This window comes from Gasterosteus aculeatus, chromosome 7, assembly GCF_964276395.1.
Source record: "Gasterosteus aculeatus chromosome 7, fGasAcu3.hap1.1, whole genome shotgun sequence".
Lineage (NCBI taxonomy): Eukaryota > Metazoa > Chordata > Actinopteri > Perciformes > Gasterosteidae > Gasterosteus > Gasterosteus aculeatus.
In genome coordinates, this window is record NC_135694.1 from 25,807,278 (window position 1) to 25,830,495 (window position 23,218).

At 42.3% G+C, this 23,218-nt stretch overlaps 1 protein-coding gene across 2 annotated transcripts; it reads left to right on the forward strand.

Moving 5' to 3' along the window:
- The first annotated feature begins 602 nt into the window (after positions 1-602).
- Positions 603-23,145, forward strand: ppp3ca (protein phosphatase 3, catalytic subunit, alpha isozyme). Of its 2 annotated transcripts, XM_040180439.2 has the most exons (14): positions 603-1,130; positions 6,415-6,615; positions 9,226-9,350; positions 9,473-9,584; positions 9,869-10,014; positions 10,121-10,260; positions 15,011-15,088; positions 15,218-15,312; positions 16,492-16,617; positions 16,722-16,802; positions 17,287-17,371; positions 17,580-17,677; positions 19,019-19,069; positions 20,301-23,145. In XM_040180439.2, exons 1-14 carry the CDS (start codon positions 1,076-1,078, stop codon positions 20,477-20,479), a joined length of 1,572 nt encoding a protein of 523 aa, XP_040036373.1. In that variant the 5' UTR covers positions 603-1,075; the 3' UTR covers positions 20,480-23,145. The 2 variants fall into 2 exon arrangements, with proteins under 2 accessions (XP_040036373.1, XP_040036374.1); XM_040180440.2 differs by lacking the exon at positions 19,019-19,069 and having other exon boundaries at positions 20,301-20,616.
- The last annotated feature ends 73 nt before the right edge of the window (positions 23,146-23,218 follow it).

Below are 23,218 nucleotides of genomic sequence, written 5' to 3' on the forward strand. Positions count from 1 at the left end.
AAATCCTTAATGTCCTTGTTTTAGAGTTGCGTCTTTAGCAGCTCAGACTATGTTCATTGTGTAACAATTTTGAATAAATGATTATGGGTACAGTTTATGTAAATGTTTCCCAACATTAGGTCTTCAGTCCCACTCAATGGGACATCATCATCATCATCATCATCATTTCTTTAGTGACATGAGCAATGGGGTGTGTAAGTGGGCAATTATTTGTTCATTCATATTCGAAATATAATTCCTTATGGATCCATTATATAGCATTTCTGAGCCACAACTTAGTCTAGATAAGATGATTAATGTTATTGTGAGAATCATATAAATTCATGGGCTCCTTTTACAGCTGCAGGTTAGAACTGACTCACCAAATGCAGTGCGACACAATAACAAAAAGACGCCTCATCATTACATTTCATACGCTTTTCTCTCCTAAAAATCTGCATCTCGTCGTACGTCATCCGAACGAGCATCTTTTTTTTCCACTGCGCTCGAACCGAGGCCCCACGCGCTCCTCCTACGACGTACTGACATTTTCGGGAATACCAAAACGTAGCGCGCCGTGCGTGCGTGCGTGCGTGCCGTGCGTACGTGGGGGCAACCCCGTCTCAGCCTCCATCTGATGGCAGCATCAGGCAGTCCCGTGGAACATTTGCGTGGGAGTTCCCTTCACCGCCATGTCGGGATAGTGCACATCGCTCTCTCGCTCTCTCTCTCTCTCTCTCTCTCGCTCGCTCTCTCCCCCCTCCCTCCCTCCCTCTCTCTCTCCCTCTCTCTCCGTGCATCCTCCCCCACATGAACAGCTTAGCACAGCAGCAGCAGAAGCAGCAGAAGCAGCAGCAGCTCCTCCAGCATCCAGCATCCATCCCTGCCTGGGGAGCAGCAGTCCTACCCGGCGCAGCACCGACGCACGGAGGGGGCGCATCATCCAAGTGATGCCACAGCATCAGTCGCATTTCGACAACAAATACTGAGATTAGACGCTTCCTCCCTCCCCACCTCCTCCCCCCGCCCCCGAAAGAAGGAAGGGAGAGAAGAAGAAAAAAAAAAAACGCTTCAGCCTCGAAGACAGTTACTGTCCATGAAGATGTCTAACGCTGACATCGTCTTAACCGCCACCGATCGGATGGTGAAATGTAAGTTAGCCCGCATTTTTATGTTATGGCTGGTAGATGTTACATAATGTCTCTGGTGTTTAGCTCCTCGTGCTTTTTTCCCTCTCCTGTCGGCAGGATATGGCCTTTATTTTCCCCGTCGTGCATATATGCGGCCATCAAGTTGCGTTCAAGGCGACGGTGTAGGTGTGTGTGTGTGTGGGGGGGTCTGCTGGGGCTTTGATGTTGATAAACACAGTTTTCTTTGCTGCACTGCCCCCGCCAAGAACGCGCATACTGCTTAGAAGCAGCAGCGGCGCAGCGGAAAATATGGATTTTTTTTTTTATTTAATTTTTTTTTGTTGGATTGCACACATTTGTTTATAGTTTAATCGTTGCTGTCTCGATTTCGGCTGTGGTAGGCATGGGATGAGAGAAGGAGAAGAAGTAAAAAACAGCTGAACGGCCGAGCTTTTTCTGTGGATGCTGGGGCAGTGATGCAGCAGGATTTCACAGGCTTTGACAGGGCCAGTGGAAGAGGAAGAGTGCATGAAATTGACATTTAATGGGGGTATATTTTACCAGGACTGAGTCATGTTTTAATTTCACAAGAGAAAAGGTCTTTGAGGTTTTCCAACCAAAAAAAAACTACACTAGTAGATGAGGAGAAGGCTGCTCCGTCAGACGAGGCTACCACTTGGGTCAATGGAGGATGATGAAGTGCTCACAGTGCTGCTGTAATTCATTTAGCACTGCTCCTTTGGACTATGGATCGTTCGCAGGCAGCACTGAGCCTCGAGATATTCACATTGCGTATATTATCGTAATGGTCAAGCAGCTCAGTCAGCATTAAGAACTGGGTCCTTTAGGCTAGAGAGTTGTAGAAACCCGAGTCATTTCCACTGTGAGATACACTTATGTGACAATGACTGCAGGCACAATGTATGTTTAAGCTCTTCCAAATGATAAAAGCTTTATTTAAGAATAGTACCAACAGGTCTTTGCCCTTTAAAGGAGCTGTAGTGACAGAAAAAAAGGAGCCAGGTTCTCCCAGAGGCACCCGATCTTTTTTTCAGTCTTATTTAAGTTGTAATGACACATTGTGCATTATAAATTCTGAAACATATCCATTTGACTACACTGCTGAAACATGAATATTTTATTTCCACTATTTAATCATATACAGTTAAAGGACATTCTCTCTAAACGGTCCATCCAATTGATATACTGCCATTTGTCTATACGTTTATAGTAATTGAAAGACTTTACAGTTACATTATTAGTTTGAGGTTTTTTGTGGTTAATTTTTTGGCGAAGCTTTTCTGGGATCATAAATATGTCAAACAAAAAGTTGACATTAGCAAACGAAGAATTCTGACTTTTGCTTGGGTAACATGCTCATGTAACATTTAGGGTTCCTTCACAATATTTAAAACACTTGATGCATTTTTGTCTGGTTGAATGAAATCATATGGATTTGTTTCATTTTTGCTATTAGCACACAAAGTAAATAGGAAGTCTTCTCAAATAGCTTCAAGGTATTTGTTCAAATCTCCATTTGTTCTTTTTGACCTTCCTTGTCACTTCTATCAGCTTCTCGTTCTCCACTTGTATAACGTAGTAAAACCCTTCTTTTTTATTTTTTTACAAAACCATAAAAGCTGAAAAGTGATAAAAAAAGAACTTAACTGGCAACTGACAATTATTGCTTGTGACGCACATAGAAAACCACCGAGCACTGATTCTACCAACTACTTAAAGTTTTTTTTATCCCTGTATACATATCTCAAACCTAAACCACAGCCAGTGTGCCGGTGCCTCTCTTCTCTCTTACATGTTTTAACACGACAGATCATATCTAGAGAAATAAAAAAAAAACTGCTGGTCTGTGCGGTTTGTTTTCCAAAGCACTGTCACCGCCGCGCTGTGGGCCTCACGAGGCAGATTCAGGTCAGTTATTTTGGGGATGAGCCCTTTAGTACACCTGTGAATTATCTTACTTTATTATAGCTCCTCAGAAAACTATGTTCCTAATACGCCACAATAGCTCCATCTCAAAAATAATGACAGTGCGTGAGTGCAAAGCTATAAAAACTGGTCATTTAAATAAATAAGTGCGCAGCAATAGAAGCACTGCTCTGAGACATCGTGTGTCAGCTTCCAACCCCATCGGGCCTCGTGACAGGCTAAAACATTAACTCTGGCTTTCAGGGGCAAACATGCAAATTGGATCCAACAACACTGGTGTTGACATAAATAGTTTATTGACGCTGGAGCAGCGGTCGGGGGTTTCTTTCTGCACATTAAACATTAGTGGCGAGGCACACACACACACCTTCAAACGTCACGTGAGGCGGATCTCTTGCTGACAGAAAGCAAGGCGACGTCGTGTTAAAAGCTTGACACTTGGGTGGACTGTATGTTAATTGGGCCTCTTGTAAATGCGGCACAGTCTAGTTCTTCCGACCACATGAAGCCATTCTGCCTTTCCTGTCTGAAACCCAGGGCTGCTCATTAGCAAACGCAAACCTACCGTCGCTTCTTCTTTCTTCTATTTAATTTTTTTGCAAAGCTTTCAGCATACCGACAAACCGTTCTTGGGAAAATGTGTTTTTGGCCGTAAAAAAAAGGGTACGTTACAGGCTCACAGTCCTCGGTGTGATTGGCCTGTCTACCGCATGAGCGATTCCAACAGCATCCATGTGAACCTCCAATGCAAATTGCAGTTTTTCTGTGGCGGCACTGGCTGTACTCCAACAGTCAGCTGCTGCTGCTGCTGCTGTTGCCCGGCAACATTCCGTATTTCATAGTTGAACTCTGCTTTGGTGCTGAGCAGAAGTCAGCTCTTCATCTCACCGTACATCTGTACATCAGCGCGCTCGTACAGTTGCGTCTGCACACGTCTCTGTAAAATGCATTGCTTTCATTTGTTGAGTGGGGATTTTTTTTGTTATTAGTGGTCACAATCTTTTGCCGCCTAAAAAAGTGTTATGTCCTTTTCAAAGCATCTGCACGTAGTTCTATTTCAGTTCATGTTACTGATTAAATCACAGCACCTACAGCAATGTGTTTTGGACAATGCCTTCCAGTTTCGATTCTTTACAGTCAGTGCTGCTGTAGCTCGCTGGCTCATTCGACCGCTCTCAATTCCAATAAAAATGGTTCCTGTGAAGGCAATTTATCACCGCATTTGAGACATATTTTGCTAAAGTTGTGCTGTCATGCTGCGAGGCTGCCACACAACATTAGGCTCACTGAAACCTGAGACAATGGGAATGGTGGCTGTGCTGCTGAGTGTGTGCTAGCTGGTAAAGTGTCAAAGCACACACTGCAATCACAGACACACTCTGCCCACTGTGAACATTGTTTTGTCCCATTAAATGAAACACACTCGCTGGGACCCGCCTCATTATCCAAGAAGCAGCGACTTGGAGGTTATTTTCATTATTAAAGATGGTGTTGATCGCATTGGGTTAAAGCCTGAGCTTTGAGACTCTCCCTTTGTCTTCTCTTCGTCTGGCCCTCCTGAAATCTACTCGTGAAGATGCTGCTGCTCATGGCTTGTGTCATGTGTACGTATGCGTGTCTGTGTGTGTGTGTGGGGGGGGTGGAGTACTAGAATATTTAGCTAAAAATGCACTCAGATAAAAGTAAAAAGTAGGTCAGAGTAAAAGAGTATATGGTGATTATAATGTCATGATATAGCTATTCAAAGTAAAATAATGTCAAAATAAGGTGCAGGATATGTAACATGTCATCATGCCACTAATGCCTTGTGACCAAATAACAATAATTCCTTTTATATGGACAGAAACAACCAGTTATCGATTTTATTAAATTTATAAAAATATATTATTACACACTACTTCCTCTGTAAAGCCTCACAAGAGTTAATAAATATAAGACAATTACACAAAAATGGCCAAGAATAAATAAAAAAAAGCTATGAACAGCGCGGCAGGTGCAACAAGCCTGACTCGACAACAAAAACAAAACAACCTGCCACTTTTACAGCTCAATAAAGCAGCGCCAAGGCAGCCAACAGATCTAAATACTATTAAAAAAACAGCAGCTGCAGCACACTCACATTAAATCTGCACGCATAGTGCAACAAACACACTCACCTGGTGTACTCACCTGCCCGTGCACCACCAAGTCCTGCTCAATTCGCTTCAGGTCTAAACCTCGCTGCTCATTCCCCCTCAAAGCATAATACAACCGGTCCTCTCAGCCTCTCCGCTCCCATTTCACTCCCCCAATTCACAAGGTTTTGAGCTGTAAGAGCAGTATTGACACCAACAGCAGAAAGGCTCGCACAGCTCGCCGGAGGTGAAAGTTGAGCATGTTAGCATTTAGTATTGGAGGTGGTGCCGGCATGAACGTTTTTTTATTTTAGCCGGCATGCTGGGTGCTGCAGTAAATGAGTGTTTTGTTAATTTAGAGCTTTTTAAACGATAATGCTTACCATTAAACATTACCAGTGTTGTGCGCTTGTTTGTCTTGTTTACGACTCAAAGACACTGAGAGTTGTCCGTATTCAGCCAGATGATCATTAGATTGACGCCAACATGTAAACCCTTGACAGCAAATCGCAGCACACGCAGAGCAGCACCCGATAATAATAATAATAATAAATAATAAATAACCTTTGCTGCAACTGAAGTAATGATGCGTTGTTGTGTTTCACACTTTCACAGGCAGTGTGTTGGGCACAGTGGGTGACTGGTGCATTTTAATGGCCACAGGCTCCAGCAGTCATGGGAGAGAGATGAATACGGTGCTTAGATGTTTCTCTGAGTTGTATCCAGCAATCAGAAAATATTTAGCGAGTGCCCTCACATCTGTCCTGGAATCCCAGTCAGCAACTCCTAGTTTGTTGTGTGTGTCAATGTTTTCCAGTCAATTATCTTGCGCTACTTGATAATTGACAGGTTAATTTGATATTTGAACCAAGCCACCCAAGTGTAGTGTGTTGAATCGCTTGCGTAACAAATAGACATTACTTGCATGAAGTGACACAAGAAAATAAATAGCACTTTAATTGCAAACGCTGCAAGAGGGATTCGCACCTTTTACCGACCGTTTAAAAAAAGCAACTGATCTGTGTATTTACACATCTGCGAAGAAAGATTGGTTCGACGACGTCCATTTCAAAATAACCGAGATACCATTTGAATGTTTGAATTGCTTGAGCGTATTACGCCTCGCGCCATGTTCGCGATAAACCAAACAGCCGCCCGGAGTCGCATTATTTACGGCATCGACGGCAGCCGTGGTTACCGTGACGTCCGCCCTGTTTGAATGTCACCATGTGCTCCGTCCTCAGCTGTTCCCTTCCCCCTGAGCCACCGCCTTACAATGAAGGAAGTGTTTGACTGCGAAGCGAAACCGCGCGTGGACCTCCTGAAAGCCCACCTCACCAAAGAGGGCCGGGTAGAGGAAGCTGTGGCCCTGCGGATCATCAACGAGGGAGCAGCCATCCTGCGCCAGGAGAAAACCATACTGGACATCGAGGCCCCAGTGACAGGTATTCAGATGTTGCCCGTGGTCCTATTCTCGCTGCAGGATGTCACACCTGGACACTGTGATGACTCAGCGTTCCGGTGAAGCGTGTTTCACCTGATCGGATTGAATATCGGGCTTGGATGGGCAGTTGAATCGTGTTATATGTAAGATATTTCCTCCACATCTGTCTGGTGAGTGGATGTGTGACATTGTCTGTCACGCTTTGTTCTCCTTTTGGGCCATTTTTCCACAGTTGATAATTGAGAAATAGGTACTGGGAGGATAGTATGACAAGCAACAAAAAAATATATATACATATATTATGATAAAATATGGAGCACAATTGCATCATTAGTGCAACATACAGCAAAAGTTAATAATAAAAGAAAAAAATGACAAAAATACATAACTATCCAAAACAAAGCATTTGGAGATGTGTGAAGGTTTTTGGCCATCACATGATTTTCAGTGGTACAGAATAAAATGATTGTCTATGCAGGTATTAAAAATGAAAGTTGCCTTTAAATACCTTATCAGCTGGAAGATTATTTCAATGAAATTGATTTAGTTTAAATCAAAGCTTTACCAATTTTAGGAAATCAAAGTTCACAACGTTTAGACTATCATAAGTTTAGACTATCATACGTTTAGACTATCATACGTTGTCTTTTGTTGAATTCAGGGTTTCAGAGTTTTATTGGGGTGAAATCATAAAATAGGTTATTCTGCAAACAAATAACCTCAAACACCATTTAAACCATACCCAACCTTTGATAATAGACCCCATTTTACTCAAATCCAAGTTCCACCTGTGTATTCCTTGATGCCTTTAACACTTGATCCACCTTCACCCAAAACTATGTGATATTATATATACATTCATTTTTAATTCATATCCCATCAGCTTTACTGTTTTACTTGGAAGCGAGTACAGTTTTTATTCAGAGAAAAGGTGACGAATCGATAGAAAATTCCCATTGACTTTAGGTGAAGTCTCAGGCGCCTCACCCTGACTGCCGCAATGAAAACGCAGGCTTTATGTGTTCGGCATGAACTATGCATAATCAGTATTGTGTATGGGCATCTGTGATTGTTTTTACGTCTTTGCGACCTCGAGGTGTTTGGAGGTCTCTACAGTTGTAGGTGTGTGTGTGTGTGTAGTTATATTTTATTAGGCGTTTATGCAGCCTTTACTTGCAGGGATGTGTTCCACGGGTGTTTACGTGTGTGTGTGTGTGTGTGTGTGTGTGTGTGTGTGTGTGTGTGTGTGTGCGCGTGTACGTATGTGCACATGTGTGTGTTTGATTGCTTTAGTCACACAAGCAGTCTCCCACTCACATTGCTCTAAGCTTTGAGTGGGCGAAGGCCACTGTGGAGCTGATAGGGGAGACAGAAAAGAGAGAGGAGATGGAGGGTGAGTAGGAGAGAAGGAGACAGAGGAAGATGATAATGAAAAATTGAAGGCAGTGAGGAAATGAGATGTAGGTTTGCACTCCAGAGCCACGGTGTTCGCTCCAAAAAAAAAACTGTATGTATCTCCCCTGGGAGCTTGAGCTTTTTCTACGTCTTTGAGGTGAGAACTTCTCATGTCTCCGTGGAGGACAGAGTCCTTTCACCCAAAGACCGTAAATAACGCGATAAGACGACGACCTGAGCGCAGGAGACATTTATACCATCATATTTCTAGTTTAGTGTTTCAATACTAGCAGATGGGGTTTAATTGCAGATTGAATACACATTCTTGCTGCGAGAATACGCATTTACAGCAATATTATTTTCACAGCCTCCGTTGCTGCTCTGCGGACTGTTAAAGGTGAACTCCATCTTATTTGTACTTGACCGAACATTTGTGAATCTGCAGTTAGAACACTTCTAGTGACAATGTGAATAATTGTTGTACTACGTGAAGCGCGTGGGGACACGGTTAGTCTGTTGCATACAATAATCCAGTGTGATGCTGTAGAAGCGACACGCTAAATATCCATGCAGGGTGGAGCCAGCGGACTCTGACCCAAAGAGAATGCAAAGGCAGGAATGTTTGTTCACAGTTTGTGCAGACAAGGCAGAATCGAAGGAACCAAAGGGTCCGTCGAACACACGACCGAGCCAGGACTTAAATACAAACTAATCAGACACAACATGCAACCTTTAACCACTGGAGAGAGTGGATGAGAGGCACAGATAATGACACAAACTGCAGCAATGCGAGGCCTGCCTGTGTGTCTCTTCACACAGCGAACCCGTGAGCATGAGGAGAAGACAGACGCCGCTGCCCCGTACAGCCACAATGTTCTCCACGCTGCCTCTCCTCTGTGTGGTTTTATGTTTTCTCCCCCTCAGAGCAGAACAGATAAGAGAAGTGAATCCATGGCTTTACAAATCGACGTTAACACATTTTTTCCTGGACAAGAAACAAACGCCGATGATAAGTTTTATCACATCTGTATCCAATTATTATTGTGAGTGTGTTTTAGAAGCTGCGAAGGGGTTTTGACGGTCGTTCCAATGCAATAGAATGAATCTTTAATAACCAAGTGACGCGACAGACGTGCGCTGAACGCGAGAAGAAGGAAAGAGACGCAAAGATATTCACTGATTGTGTGACGTTCGCTGTCCTTTGGTTGTTTTCCAGTCTGTGGTGACATCCACGGGCAGTTCTTTGATCTTATGAAGCTGTTTGAAGTGGGAGGATCACCGGCCACAACGCGGTACCTGTTCCTGGGGGACTATGTGGACCGTGGCTACTTCAGTATTGAGGTAAAACCCAAAAGAATGTCATTTAGTGCATCAATCAAACTGATGAAAGCTTCGTGTATTCAATACAGTTGGTTGTACTTTGGCGTGGGATAAGACTTTGTGAAATGTCTTTGTTTTGACAGTGTGTTTTATACCTCTGGTCGCTGAAAATCCTCTATCCAAAGACACTATTTTTACTTCGTGGAAATCATGAATGTAGACATTTGACAGAATATTTCACCTTCAAACAAGAATGTGAGTACCTCTCAGTGTTAATTACAGATGTATTGTTGTTGTGTGTATCCGTCTCTAGATTTGTGTTGTCTGGAGCCAGTTCTTTCTGTATGATGGAAAAAAAATGTTATTCTAATATGTGTTCTCAAAAAAACTAATCTTTTCCTTCCATCTCCAATTATACCACTTTTGTAATTTTGTCTTGTTCTATGTAAAAGAAGGGCATGCAATATCAGTCGTGCATCATGTGCAAACATACCTGTGAGAACCTTGATGGAGCTCATTACACGTCTCTCTTCCGCCAGGTAAAATCAAGTACTCAGAGCAGGTGTACGACTCGTGTATGGATGCGTTCGACTGCCTTCCCCTGGCTGCACTCATGAACCAGCAGTTTCTGTGTGTCCATGGTGGGCTCTCACCTGAAATACACACCTTAGATGACATTAAAAAGGTAGCCACACGCTGCTCCGGCACTACCAGGTCTAGTCGACATTGGGATTTTTTTTTGTGTGTGTGTGTTTTTTTTTAAACCCGCCTGTCTATGTTCTTGTGTTAAGTTGGATCGGTTCAAGGAGCCGCCTGCTTTTGGGCCCATGTGTGACTTGTTGTGGGCTGATCCTCTGGAGGACTTTGGCAATGAGAAAACCCAGGAATATTTCAGCCACAACACAGTGCGGGGCTGCTCCTACTTCTACAGGTGAGCCCTTCCTTCTTATTAGCACTACAGGACATCATGGGATTACAATAGAAATACACCCAATGATGCGCCGCAGTGTCGCTTTAGCGTCTCCGGTGGTGTTGCCTGCCTCAAGTGCTCGTCGCGTCCTGCGCTGGTTTTCCTTAGTTTGACCCGTGTGGCTCGTTGAAGGTCTCTATTCCCACTTTAGTTTTAAAAGAATGAAATCTTGCATCTCGCTCTGTGCATCCTTTAACAATCAATATTGGCCGGTTAAGCTAAACGATGCGTTTGTGTCGGTTGATCGTGAGGCAAAAGGTCAACACCTTAAATAATCACTAATTATGAGGTTTTGCAAGAAGTACAGGGTGACATTTGTCTGGTACCCAGAAGCCTCGCAAACAGAAACGGGTCATATCAAAAATAGATGTTAAAAATTATTAATAGATATCAACCTTTTTTTTTTTTTTTTAGCTCAGCAAAACAAAAAAGAACAAAACAAACAATAGACACACGCTAAATACCCCGTAATGGGAACAACACGAGGAGGGGACTGAATGATAAAATGCCTCGGCATCCTAAAAGCCTACAGATGGAGTCTACGTGTAAATGGGTCACATTGCATCGTGGTTAAAAACTGTTGTTGAGAGCAGGTTGTCCTTTTGACTCTCGAAACACATTGGAACAGACAAAGGATTATCTCGGTGAACCTGGAGTCAAATAAAAATAGAGTCTGTGAGCGAGAGGAGGGAAATGTAATAGCGAGTGCCAATTGGGAACCGGTTTGTTACGCAACTGTTCGACCTGGAGATGGAGGAGAGGCTGTGGAAGAGGGTGGGGGGGGGGGGTGAGGGGAGGGGATTTGGGTGAGAGTTTTTCTTGATGAAGGTTTAGAGACCCCCAAAAGATTCCATTATAATTATAATGTTATAATAACATTGAACATACAGTAAGTTCCGGTTGCCATTATAAACCGTGGCATTCGCTGTGTTCGCCTCCGACGATGAAGTGGTTCCACTGACGTGTTCGGCGCAGACGTTTCTGTTTTATGGTCCATTTGAAACAGTTGCTTTGAGTTTACAAAAGGAAGCAGTTTAAGAGTCTTACCTTCTCGTTTTTTTTATTGCTTTTAAACGGTCAGCGATGATAAACCATCTATTCACGGTGAGAGGGGAGCTTAGCGAGGATTATTCAGTAGATGTGTGGAGGATGCTGCTATAACAGTCATCTATCTCCCCATGGCTTTGTTCTGCCTTCACTCTCAAACTTACCTCTCCATCATTACGACTCTTGCCAAGTGTGCGGCATGCATGCGGCACACAGAGACACGTTCTCTTTGGGGATTTAGGGGAAATTCAGGAAAATCTGCATCTGAAATAAACGTATGTGAGAAAACTGGAGATGCATTAAAATGCAATCCTACATAGCTCGGTTATTTTATAGTGACAGTGACTTATTGTTCCAATACATGCAAACACGCACTGGAGCCCCGGCCGCCGTTGTTGTGTGCTGCGCTGAATCAATACCGAGCATTGTTCACAGACTTATTGGAACAGGAGTCTTTTTTTTCATGTCCCCTCTGTTGATGAGATAAAGAAAAACTAAAACAAATCATTTAGTGTTTAAAAGATGCTTTACACGTAGCATTTATATCATTTATCTACTTCATCTGGATGCACGAGTGCAGACTTGTATCTAATGATGCCATGTAGTGATGCCCCAATGTTTTAACACAGAGCGCTGTGTGTTAAGTCTGCTCCGTATAATAATACTGCCTTACATAACGTGTAACTATAACTATATTATTCTTCAAAACGAATCACCAACTACCACAGTCTGAATTATTTCGCAGTGAATATGACCACAAAATGGGATTCTGCTCAGTAATTGTAGTTTTAAAAAGTTTGCATATCGGGGGAAATTAATGCGATGACCACCAGCACGACAGATGGATTTCCGTAAGGGAGAGAAAGAAAAAAAAAAACCTCTCAGTTTTCACACTCGCGACACAGAACTTCCATCTCTCTCTGTCTCCTTCGCTCGTACTCACTTGTCAGATTTCTCACTCTCTCTCTCGCTCTCGGGCTCACCGTCACATAATTGTGTGTTTTCACAAAGGGTAGAGAAGGAGTGTGAGCCGGCGGGCCAGCAACGTGTGTGTGTGTGTGTGTGTGTGTGTACCATGTTCCCTCGCAGTAATCAATAAATACCGTTGGAGCAGACTGAAAAAATAAATCAGTACACCGGCTACAGCGGGATCTTCGTGTTATTACACGGCACGTGTGCGTTCGTAATGTGCACACGGAACAGAGAATACTGCTTTGTAGCTACGGCCAAACATCTTTGTGAAGAAATGTGCTGCAGGTGTGTTTGTAATAGAAACACTTATATAACAGGGTGTACCGTCAGCCTTAGTGGAAAGAGTAACAGCACAGTCGTGTTAGTGTGTAACGCGGCTATTCCTGTAATTTATATACCAGCCACCAAGGGAATATTAGCCATGTGACCCAGATAGATGAGGATGGCACAGTTTCGCCAGGTGCTCAGGGCACAGCGGTCTCCTTGTTTTTCCTTCTGGTACAAAACCTTTGAGTACTTAAATATTTCAAACACTTGTGCAAGTTTGATGGGTGCGTGGACGGCGGTGACTGTAAGCAAGTGGACTGTGGCTGGGAGAGCGTGTGCTTTGTGCTCCGGTAGCTCAGGGGGCAAAAAAGTGACCTGGCAATCTTTTCGATTATCACACAAAAAGGTCAGACATGGAATCGGCATCTTTCTTTTAAATCATTAATGAACCTCCTTGTGTTTGCTTCTCTTCTCCGGTACACTACTTTGAGTTTAATATATGGCTGTTGGTTGAACGACACAAGCGATGTGAAAACCTCAGCTCGGCCAACCTAAATTGCAGATGACACTTTCAATATTGTCTGACATTTTATCAGCGTAACAGATGAATGAAAAAATAATTGGCATTGTTAATTCACAACAAAAAAAGTATGACTATTTACAAAGCTGTAGTAATAAGTGAATATAGATAATTGCAAACCGTAATTAGTTAAATGAGATTGAAAGGCTTTAGCATCTCTAAATGCCCTCGCAGAAACTTGCAGAAGAGCGATAACATCTTTTAAATGTGGCCTATTAAACTCCTTCAGGTGGACATGTGCGTGTATATTTATATATATTATATTTAACATTTGTTGCTTTTGGCAAATACTTTCACCCAGAGCATCTGTGAGTGTCTTCTTCATCAGCCCTTTATTTAGCACTACTTTGAAAGAATACAGAGCGGTTAGTGAACATGATTCAACCTGATTCAACCTCATGAGCAATTATCGAAGTCACTGAAGAATTCAGTTCTTGGAAAGATATCAGAGATGGTGAGATTAATTAATCATCATTAATCATTTGTAAGTGGGCTGGCACAAACGACTGATGTATGTGAGGATATTTGATCTTGTCTGATGTTAATATGAAAGACAGCAGCTGGAAGGAATAAAGGAATCACAATGGACGTGTTAAAAGACAGATTGAGGTTTTGCCAAATCGAGGGCATCACGATTTTAAAAGAGCTAATCAAATTTTAGTTCTACATCTTTCTTTTTTTCCTCTAACCCAAGAGACACAGTTTGAAGGGAAGATACAGTGAATGACATAACACAACCTTCTACGTGTTATATAACAACTGTGGGGAGAGCTGCCATGGAAGGCTACATTCACACTGCAGCTGCAAGTGTCCCAGTTCTGAGAACATGTCCCTCCTGTGTGACACAGGTCGGGTGTTTTCTGTGGCATCTTATGTTTTTTGCATTTTTTTTTTTTTTTACAAAGTTCTGGTCCTACATCTGCTCCATATCTGCTCCATCACTGTGCAACTGTCAGATAAGAAGTCATGTGGTTTTTATCGTCTTTCTCTGTGGGACAGCTCATTGTCCATCTGGCCAGACAAACACGGAGGGGGACTTCGGCTCGCAGCCAGCGGAGAGATAACTATCTCCATCCCCGAAAAAACTAAACTCGATAGAAAATACCAGAATTAAATACTCCGTGAAACCGAAGAAGATCGATGCCGTCGAAATCATCGGGAAAACCGCAGCACTTGCAACAAGATAGGGTGAAAAAAAAGTCAATACTCACATTACTCATTTCACCACTGCGCACCAGAGGAGTGGAGCTGTGAAATTTCGCGTGCAGCAGCGGTAAAGGTGTGGAAGAGAATGTTGTCATCTTTCCAAAAGGTTATCCCGAAGGCAACGTTGTGACCCGACGGCTCGAAATATAAGAACGGCACGATGCGGTACATGCATGGGTCGCCCATATGCTGTGCCATGTGCGTTTGGCTGAGCTACTCGCAGGCTTCCCTTCCCTTCCAGGCCCATTTCCTGTCAGCTCACAGCTGGGGGAGGAGGAGGGGGGGGGAGGGGCTCCAACTGAAGCGTTATACTGGGTTCGTTTGTTTTTAATTGCAACAGGTGATGGATTGGTTTTCACACGCTTGCATCATCCCTTAGCAGGTCTTCCATGAATGCATTCATGATTTGTACATTTTTGTTCATTTTCTGGTGAGGGAGACTAGATGTGCAATTAGTAGCCTGCAGTATAAACGACGTTTAGTTGTCTGATGGAAATGAACATATTTTTCAAACCCTGTCAAATTCTGTGTGCTTAATGTAATGGATTTGCACTCTGTGGCGCTATTTTGTATTTTACAGTCTGTTGAAAACATTTTCAGTGATGCCCCTAAACGCTGTTTTTATTCAATGTTTTCCAGCTATCCGGCTGTATGCGAGTTCCTGCAGAGCAATAACCTATTATCTATCATCCGAGCTCACGAAGCACAAGATGCCGGGTAGGTAATCCTCACAACACAAATTACGAGGCGCACGTAACCACTCAAGCAAAAATAGACACACATTAACATACATATAAAATATAAAACATGCTCTGCTTTGTCTCCGTCTCCACCTGACCGCCAAAGCTACCGGATGTACCGCAAAAGTCAGACCACTGGGTTCCCATCCCTCATCACCATCTTCTCAGCACCAAACTACCTGGATGTTTACAACAACAAAGGTGCAGAACGTCTTCTTTGTCGATTTTATACTTGTCTTTGATTCGGTTTGTTATTTGATTCTCTGTGTCCGCTTGCATCTGTTTTCGAGTGACACTAAAGGTGGTTTATTGGGCATTTAGAGCGTTAACCCGTCACAGCACTGTGCTTTTGTTTGCGCTGTTATCACATTAGCTGATATGATCATTTAACAGAAAAGGTGGACAAACAAATCACGTTTATTTGAGGAAGGGCATCAGATCGGCAGAGACGTCACCAATGGGAAAACTCTTGTGCCCAACTCATTTTGAGAGAACCGTGTCGACCCACCAGCGGTGTAACTTCATCACTCACTCCGTGACAGACTAACGCGTTTATGGAGCTGGGCCCCGCTCCGCTGCGGTCCAGCCAATATTAATATTCCTGTATATTTCCATAGATACATCATATCATTTCAATAGCTGTGTGTAGCAGACAGGCAGCTCCCGATACATGAACATGCTGTTAAATGAAACGTTCCAAACATCACTGGCCTCTAAACGGCATCTGGGTTCGATTTGATCAAAAACACTGATTGTCGTGGGCTCCTCTGACGTTCCTACTAAAACGTTTTTTTTAAATCCCAAACGGGGTTGCACATGTTAACGTATCTGCATCTAGCTCGTGAGCGGGCATACGAATGCATCAGGGAGCCCCCCGTTTGTTTGCGTCCTCTGATCTGCGTCTTGGTTGCTATGGGCTATGGGAGATGGGGAGCGTGGGAGGGACTGTCGGCATCGCTGACTGTCTCCATGTGGCTTTATCCTTCTTGATGTAACAGTGTCAGCGATCCTTGGACTCAGCTGGGCCATCTAGTGGTTGAATGTCTCTCTTCCTTCCGTCACACATGCCGCATGCAACATTACCAAGCATTGATACGTTTGGAGAGACTAATTATGAGACATTAGGACTAATAAAAAAAAGAAGGAACCTATTGAAGCACCAAAAAGGATTTTATCCTTTTCAGAGAGCAGCATGCAGGCTATTGATAGAAAGAATGTAGACAATGTCAACCGAGGGCTTTTATATGCTTTATCAGTGGAGCTCTGACAATAAAAAAAAAAATGATTCTGACGTTACGATGTCTCTCGTTTTTAAAACGTATGTTTCATTCATTTCAGTTTAACATTTTAGCTTCTTCTACTTCGTCTCTACTCCAACAGCTGCTGTACTGAAATATGAAAATAACGTCATGAACATCCGACAGTTCAACTGCTCACCACATCCATACTGGCTACCCAACTTCATGGACGTCTTCACCTGGTCTCTGCCATTTGTTGGAGAGAAAGGTATCAAGTGTTTCTGCTGTTTTCTCTTTTTTAATACTTCATCGTCATCGTCATCCTGATGCGTCATCTCGACGACTTCACCTCTTACTCTATTTCTACCCCAGTCACAGAAATGCTGGTGAATGTGCTGAGCATCTGCTCTGATGATGAACTCATGATGAATGAGGAAGATGAGATATTTGATGGTAAGAGGTTTTTGTCAAAATGTACTTGGTAATATATCATTTATAATCTGCGTTGGCACCATAGATTCGAGGGTCTTTCATGGAGGGAGATTTTGGCCCATTTGTTAACAAGTTAACAGGCAGGAGAGAAAACCATGGGTGAAATGACTCTTGTGTGCTTGTAACGACCTACTTATGATACAGTATATTGTCTCGTGGCCTTGAGGCGTAAATTAGAATTTAAAACAGGACCGTGTAACTCATCAGAATAAAGACAAAAACATGTGGTCTATTGTATAAAAAAAGACAATGTTTATTGCATCAATAAGAATAATCTCTGATTTACTACAGGTAGTCTATGATAAGTCTATTGTGCAGTCACATGACCTATAATAGAGTGTTTTCCAGTATCTTATGAATCAAAACAATATGTTGTATGTGTTATAAAACCATAGGACAGGTTTCTCCTGCGGTACATAGCTTATTATGATGGATGTCTTTGCAGCCAACGCAGCCGCAGCACGCAAGGAGGTGATCAGAAACAAGATCCGTGCCATTGGGAAGATGGCCAAAATGTTCTCAGTTCTCAGGTAGACTTTGTGTTTGCGTATGCGAATGGGAGTATGAATTCACATTTGCAAACGTTATCAGGTGTTTCTGTCTGTGCGCATGTGTGTGTCCGTATGTGAGTGTGCATACACTGCTGTCAAAATAGGGGCACAAAGCTTTTTTTCTCCAGTCTGATCAGGGTTCAGTGAAGTTTTGTGACCCGTTTGCCTGCCTCTGGGTTTCCTGCAGAGAGGAGAGTGAAAATGTGTTGACGCTGAAAGGCCTGACGCCCACTGGCATGCTGCCGAGTGGGGTTCTCTCTGGAGGCAAACAGACACTGCAGAGTGGTGAGTACAAGGATCAGCGTAAGCCTTTCCTCTACCCGCTATACTCCATCTCATTTCTGTAACATTTCTTTATTAACATTCTCTGTCCCACCTTTGGTCTCGCCTCTTTCTGTCTGTGACTTGAGGTCGGAATTAAATGAAAAATGTCTTTTTAACTATGTATGCAATTTATTTTGAAGTATGTATTTTCCAACTAGTCTACCACCAATTTCTCCTCATATTATTATGACGTACCTGGAATTGAACAGTGTTTTAGCCTTTAAAATATGGATTTTCCATAATTCTTACTCCATTAAGATTTCATCAGTTGCAAAGTGTAAAAACTCCAACATCAATTCCATCACAAAACCAGACAAAGGCGGAATTTCCCTCAACATCCATAATCTTGAAGCAGCATTCAGCAATTTTCTTGCCTATGGGTTGCAGAACTCGCGCCAACCTACAAAAGATGCTGCAGCTGACGCATTATGCATATGCATGCTCATATTAAGACACAGAGAAACAGCTAAACCCCGTTTTTACTATTTTACTGTTCACTCATATCCTAGACAAAAATATCGACCTCTCTGCAGTTATCTTAACATTATATTTTCAGCTGAAAGCTGCAGAGTTCAATGCTGATTTACAGTGCGATCGGCAGCACACGCATCCACAAAGAGCCGTTTGAATCACGCTTCAAAAGTAATTCCAAATTACGGTTTAGCTATCTCGAAATCAATCCCTGCTTGTGCACAGAGCCTTGGGGAGATCCATAATTGTTTGTCCCCACTGCGTCATTAGGAATCCATATACATTTCTCATGATGACCCACCCTGCAGAGATGATTGATTAAGTTTCGACATTGGCCATGGGTAGTTAGTCTCGGCGCTGAGGCCGTAGGACCTTAACAAATAAGGTTACTGCGACCTCGCCGAGCATCGACGCCGGGTCTACTCTAGCTCTGGAATGCTACTCGGATATTATACTTTTAAAATATGCAGAGCACAGCCACAGCAAGTCCTCTTACATAATGTCTATTCCTGCCTCGAGTCTTTCCATCACTCTGTCTTTCTCAATATATCTGTCCTACTCTCTCTCTCTCTCTCTATATTGGATCGATGTATATTTTTATTTTTCATATGACCCAAGATGGACACTTTTTCTCTCAATAGGAAAGCATGACGTTCCTCTCAGGTTTGGCTGTATTGCCAGCGAACAAGTATATTATCTCATCTGGCCTCACATGAGCCACCTTTTCTGTTGGGGCTGCGTTTTACATCTGCATGGCTTTATCAGGAGTAACCCTGCTGCCCTCCTCCTCCTCCTCCTCCTCCTCCTCCTCCCTCCCCTCCTCCCCCCCAGCCACCATTGAAGCCATTGAAGCCATCGAGACGACTGATGAGGATGGAGAAGGTAAACCTCTGCGCCATCTTCCACCCCTCTACATATTGTCAGGGTTTTCCTGCTCCGGAGGCCAGCTGCCACTAACACCTCATGCAGAGAGCAGCTCACACAGCAACAACTCCCATCAAGCATTTCAAACATTTCACAGGACATTTTGATGCTGGTATGGCTTGACGGCAATTGTTTTCTAATCGGTGCCTGAGTGGTAAAGAGGAAAAACATCACGCAACCTTCGACTGAACGAACATGGAGAGGCTTAGTAGCCACTATGACTGTAATACACTTTTGGATTTTGTAATAGAAACTGAGGGGAAGGTTAAAAGAGAACAGCTTTTTATGGTAAGGTCATGATAAATTAAAACATTGCAAAGTCAAGTGCTGCTAAGAGATGCATGACTATAATAATTCATTGTTTTTTGGTTTGGCTTGTAAATGGCCTCCATATGGTCCTGAAAAAAAGTGTTGCATGCACGAGAACAAGAAGCAGACCAGAGCATCTACATTAAATATACATCATGAAGCCTCGGGTCCTCGTGCAATGTCAAATGTAATCATCGCTCGCTAACCAAGAAGCTTCTGTTTATGAAAGTCATTTACACTACTAGAACAAATGTGTAGTTATATTGTTTTATTATGTCTTACATAGTGGTACACATACACATACATTGTTTGGAAATGTCTCTTTTGTTCTTCACAATGAGGGGGATTCTGTTGGCTACATTTTTGACATGTTTGGGATCATTCAGAAGAAAAACACAAATACAAGCCGCAAGACTTTTCTTTCCTCTTAATCAATTTTCTGTTGAAATTGAATACTGAGTTGTGAACTGAGGGGGGGTTACGTGTGTAAAACAACAGCAAATCAGTTGATCAAAGCCTCTACAAAATAAAGCTCCAAGCATTAAGGGGCGGTTTGTACATGCTGATGTCAATGTTGCCTCCCAAAACTTAAAAAAAGCTGCTCCTTTCCCTTCAACTCCTTTGCCGTGTGCAGGAAAGGACTTTTACAACTCAGTTTTGGGACATTTTATATTGTTGTAGGCAAAACAAGGAGTCATTTAGTTCTCAAATTGCAGTGATAGCTGAACGGCACATAATATGTACATAGGATGTAAACTAGAAATAATATTTTAGGGGCAGAACTATATGATATATATATACATATATTTATCAAGATTCTTCTTAGACTGCACCACTGCAAGGTGAGCCTGACACCTTTACGTGTGTTTTTTCCTTTCAGCCATCCGTGGGTTCTCCCCACAGCACAAGATTGCCAGCTTTGAGGAGGCCAAGGGCCTCGACCGCATCAACGAACGCATGCCACCCCGCAAGGACGGGGTGAACCACGTGGATCACTCCCTGGGGAAGATGAATATGTCCGAGGCGAACGGCACGGATGACAACAGCAACATCCAGTGATGTGCTGTCTGAGCCTCAGAACCGTGCAGCTGTTGCGCTGTGCAGCAAGACATTGCCAAAACGTGAATTCAGGCCTCAGAACATAGAAATAAACCAGGCCCACAGACAGAACATGAAAATCTGCAGCAAAACTAAAACGGGCGAAAAAAGGTCATTTTTTTCATGACAGTATGTCACTGCACAGTTGGGGGAGGGGGAGGAGGGGTTGAGGGGGAGCCGGGGTTCACAGCAGAGAGCACGGGGTGAGGAGAGACCAGAAGGCTGCAGCTTGACTGAAAGTGCGGTTGAAAGTTGTTTCTGCCTGTTGTTCCCTTTCTCAGTTCAATTACAGGCTGAATCGTCGGGGGTTGTGTTGTTCTGACTGCTGACAAGTGTCTGCTGCTTCATCACGGGGCCCGACAGAGGGCATAATTGCAGTATCCAAGCCACACAATTCATGTTACCGTTTTATAAAGTGTTTACTATATATCACTCACTAATTCCCCTCATGAGGAAAAAGATTCTGCTTTGCCTACAAGTTTTGTATTAAAAAGTCACATCACTTTGTGAGAAAGAAAGAAAGCTAAATGTGGACCACTTTAAAAAACTTGAACAGCCGAAACAGTGAAGTCTTAGCAGTGGAATTATTTTTTATTTATATGCCCTCTAGTAAGATGCCATCATCCTGCAGAGGAAGGAGGACAGTCTGAGATCAAACTGGTCCGTGGATACGTTTCACTTGTCTCCTTTCCTCTCCTCCCCGCATGATCAGTCATCTCCTAGCTAGAAGTAACTTGGAGGGGATGAGGGAAGAAAGGGAGGGGATGAAAGGAGCGTTTGGAAATGTTGTTTTCACCATAGGTACTATTTGATCAAACATTTATCACACCATGATACATTCAAAACATTTTAACCTGCCTCTAAAAAGGTCAACACTATCCAATATTAAGATGCAGCTTGATGAAAGCCCGGATCGAATGTCTAAGGTTTATTTTTGCCTCCAGTCTCATTCTTAACTTCATTTTCTTCCTTCTCCATTAAACGTTTAAGAAGCATGGCATTTGATCAAGCTATACCTCATACTTTCTGGAGAGTATAAACCCGAGCATCCTCCACTGCAGGAGTCCTTTCTCGTCTCCTCTGTGTCACTATGGCAACAACGCGGCATTAACGGACGTTTCTGCACCGCAGAGGGAAAAGGTTGTGTCTAACTTTTGGACATGTCCTGCTGTCACACACTACATGGTTATTTTGTCACCTGCTTATTGCTAAAGTACCAAGTAAAATAATACATTAGCGCCCTTTGAGTTATTGCACAATTTGCTGTGCTGCAAATTCAATGAGATCTCATGCATAAGAGCAAAAGTACTATGTCAGAGGGAGAGGGAAATTCTACAAATTTGTGAATGCATATATTTGAAATATCATTTAATTAAAACCCAAACACCCAAGTGTCATTTTGAATCGATTTGTTTTTCACTGAACCTGATCTTGGATTAGTTTAAACTTGTCAGAAGTACTTCCTCTATTGAATCTGAGCATAGTTTAGACCAGGCATTGGCGTTATTAGTCCACCCACATTGCATCAAATTGTGCACACTGCATACAATTTCTTGTTTTAAAATTATGTTTCTAATCTGATTTTGCAGTACAGTGTAATGAGGAACGAGGCATGACTAAAACTTGACAAAGTACACCCACACTGTGATCCACATACAACATCAAATGTAAAGTCCAAAAGCCTGATAGAAGAAGAGTAAATAAACTAAATTAAAACAGAAAATGTTCTAGTTCTTTAAAAATAATTCTTTAGGGGAGGTTGATACAGTCAAGGCCAAACTTCAAGCCTACTACCACATAAATTTCTAGAATTTCCCTTCACACATAAATATTTTTTCTACTTTATATTTCATGTTTCTATTAAATCATAAAGGTATGTGAATTTAAGAATGGACAGATAGTGATTTTTAACACAGCATCTATGGTATGGAACGCATCAATGCATGCAATTAAGTTCCTAATTGTTATGTGAGATTATAATTGTGATAGTTGTATTTCAAATAGTAAACTTGAATTCTTTTATTTTTGAATTACATTTGTAGTTTTATTTGTCTTGTTTTATAAATTTTATAAATAGGCTTCCTTTGATTGTTTTTGTCCATTTTTTTATTTAGTTATTTATTACCACTGCTTTTAATTTTATATTGATTTAATGTATGCAGGGATGCCCTTCTAAAGTATGAAGCCTTGTGTTTATTTGTTTCTGTTGTACTGATGTACAGAAACTGTTCTATAGTGTGAATGAATATAATCTCAGTGAAAAGCAACTTTCAGGCTGCAAAAGCATGATAGCATGGTTTTCAGATTTAAATGAATTGGACACTAAGAAAATCCCGTGTCACACTTACGTTTAACAGGAAACATTGTACTTTGGTTATATTTACTGCTGATATTATTATTGTTACAAATTAGTTCATGGTTATTTTCCTCTTCTGTTTCTGGTTCTTGTATGGTCTACATGCATATTTCAACAAACAAATATAATGGATTTTATCTTGCAACGTTTTTTATTATCTATGGAAATATGTTTTGGCATTTGACTTCCTAAATGATACACACATTGTAAGCATGCCCTATGGGACAAATCACATTTTTTTACTCTTGAATAAAATATGCATGAACAAAAATGTGTTGCATTATTTCTATCTCTCTGCCGGACATATTAATCCTAATTTCAATTTTTACCTTGACTCAAATCAC

What these genes read in the sequence shown, in the direction of transcription:
- ppp3ca (XM_040180439.2), top strand. Translation starts at nt 1,076, where the DNA reads ATGAAGATGTCTAACGCTGACATCGTCTTAACCGCCACCGATCGGATG. An exon ending in CCTTAGATGACATTAAAAAG is followed by an intron (nt 10,015 to 10,120) that starts GTAGCCACACGC and finishes TCTTGTGTTAAG; the next exon opens with TTGGATCGGTTCAAGGAGCC. An exon ending in GGCTGCTCCTACTTCTACAG is followed by an intron (nt 10,261 to 15,010) that starts GTGAGCCCTTCC and finishes AATGTTTTCCAG; the next exon opens with CTATCCGGCTGTATGCGAGT.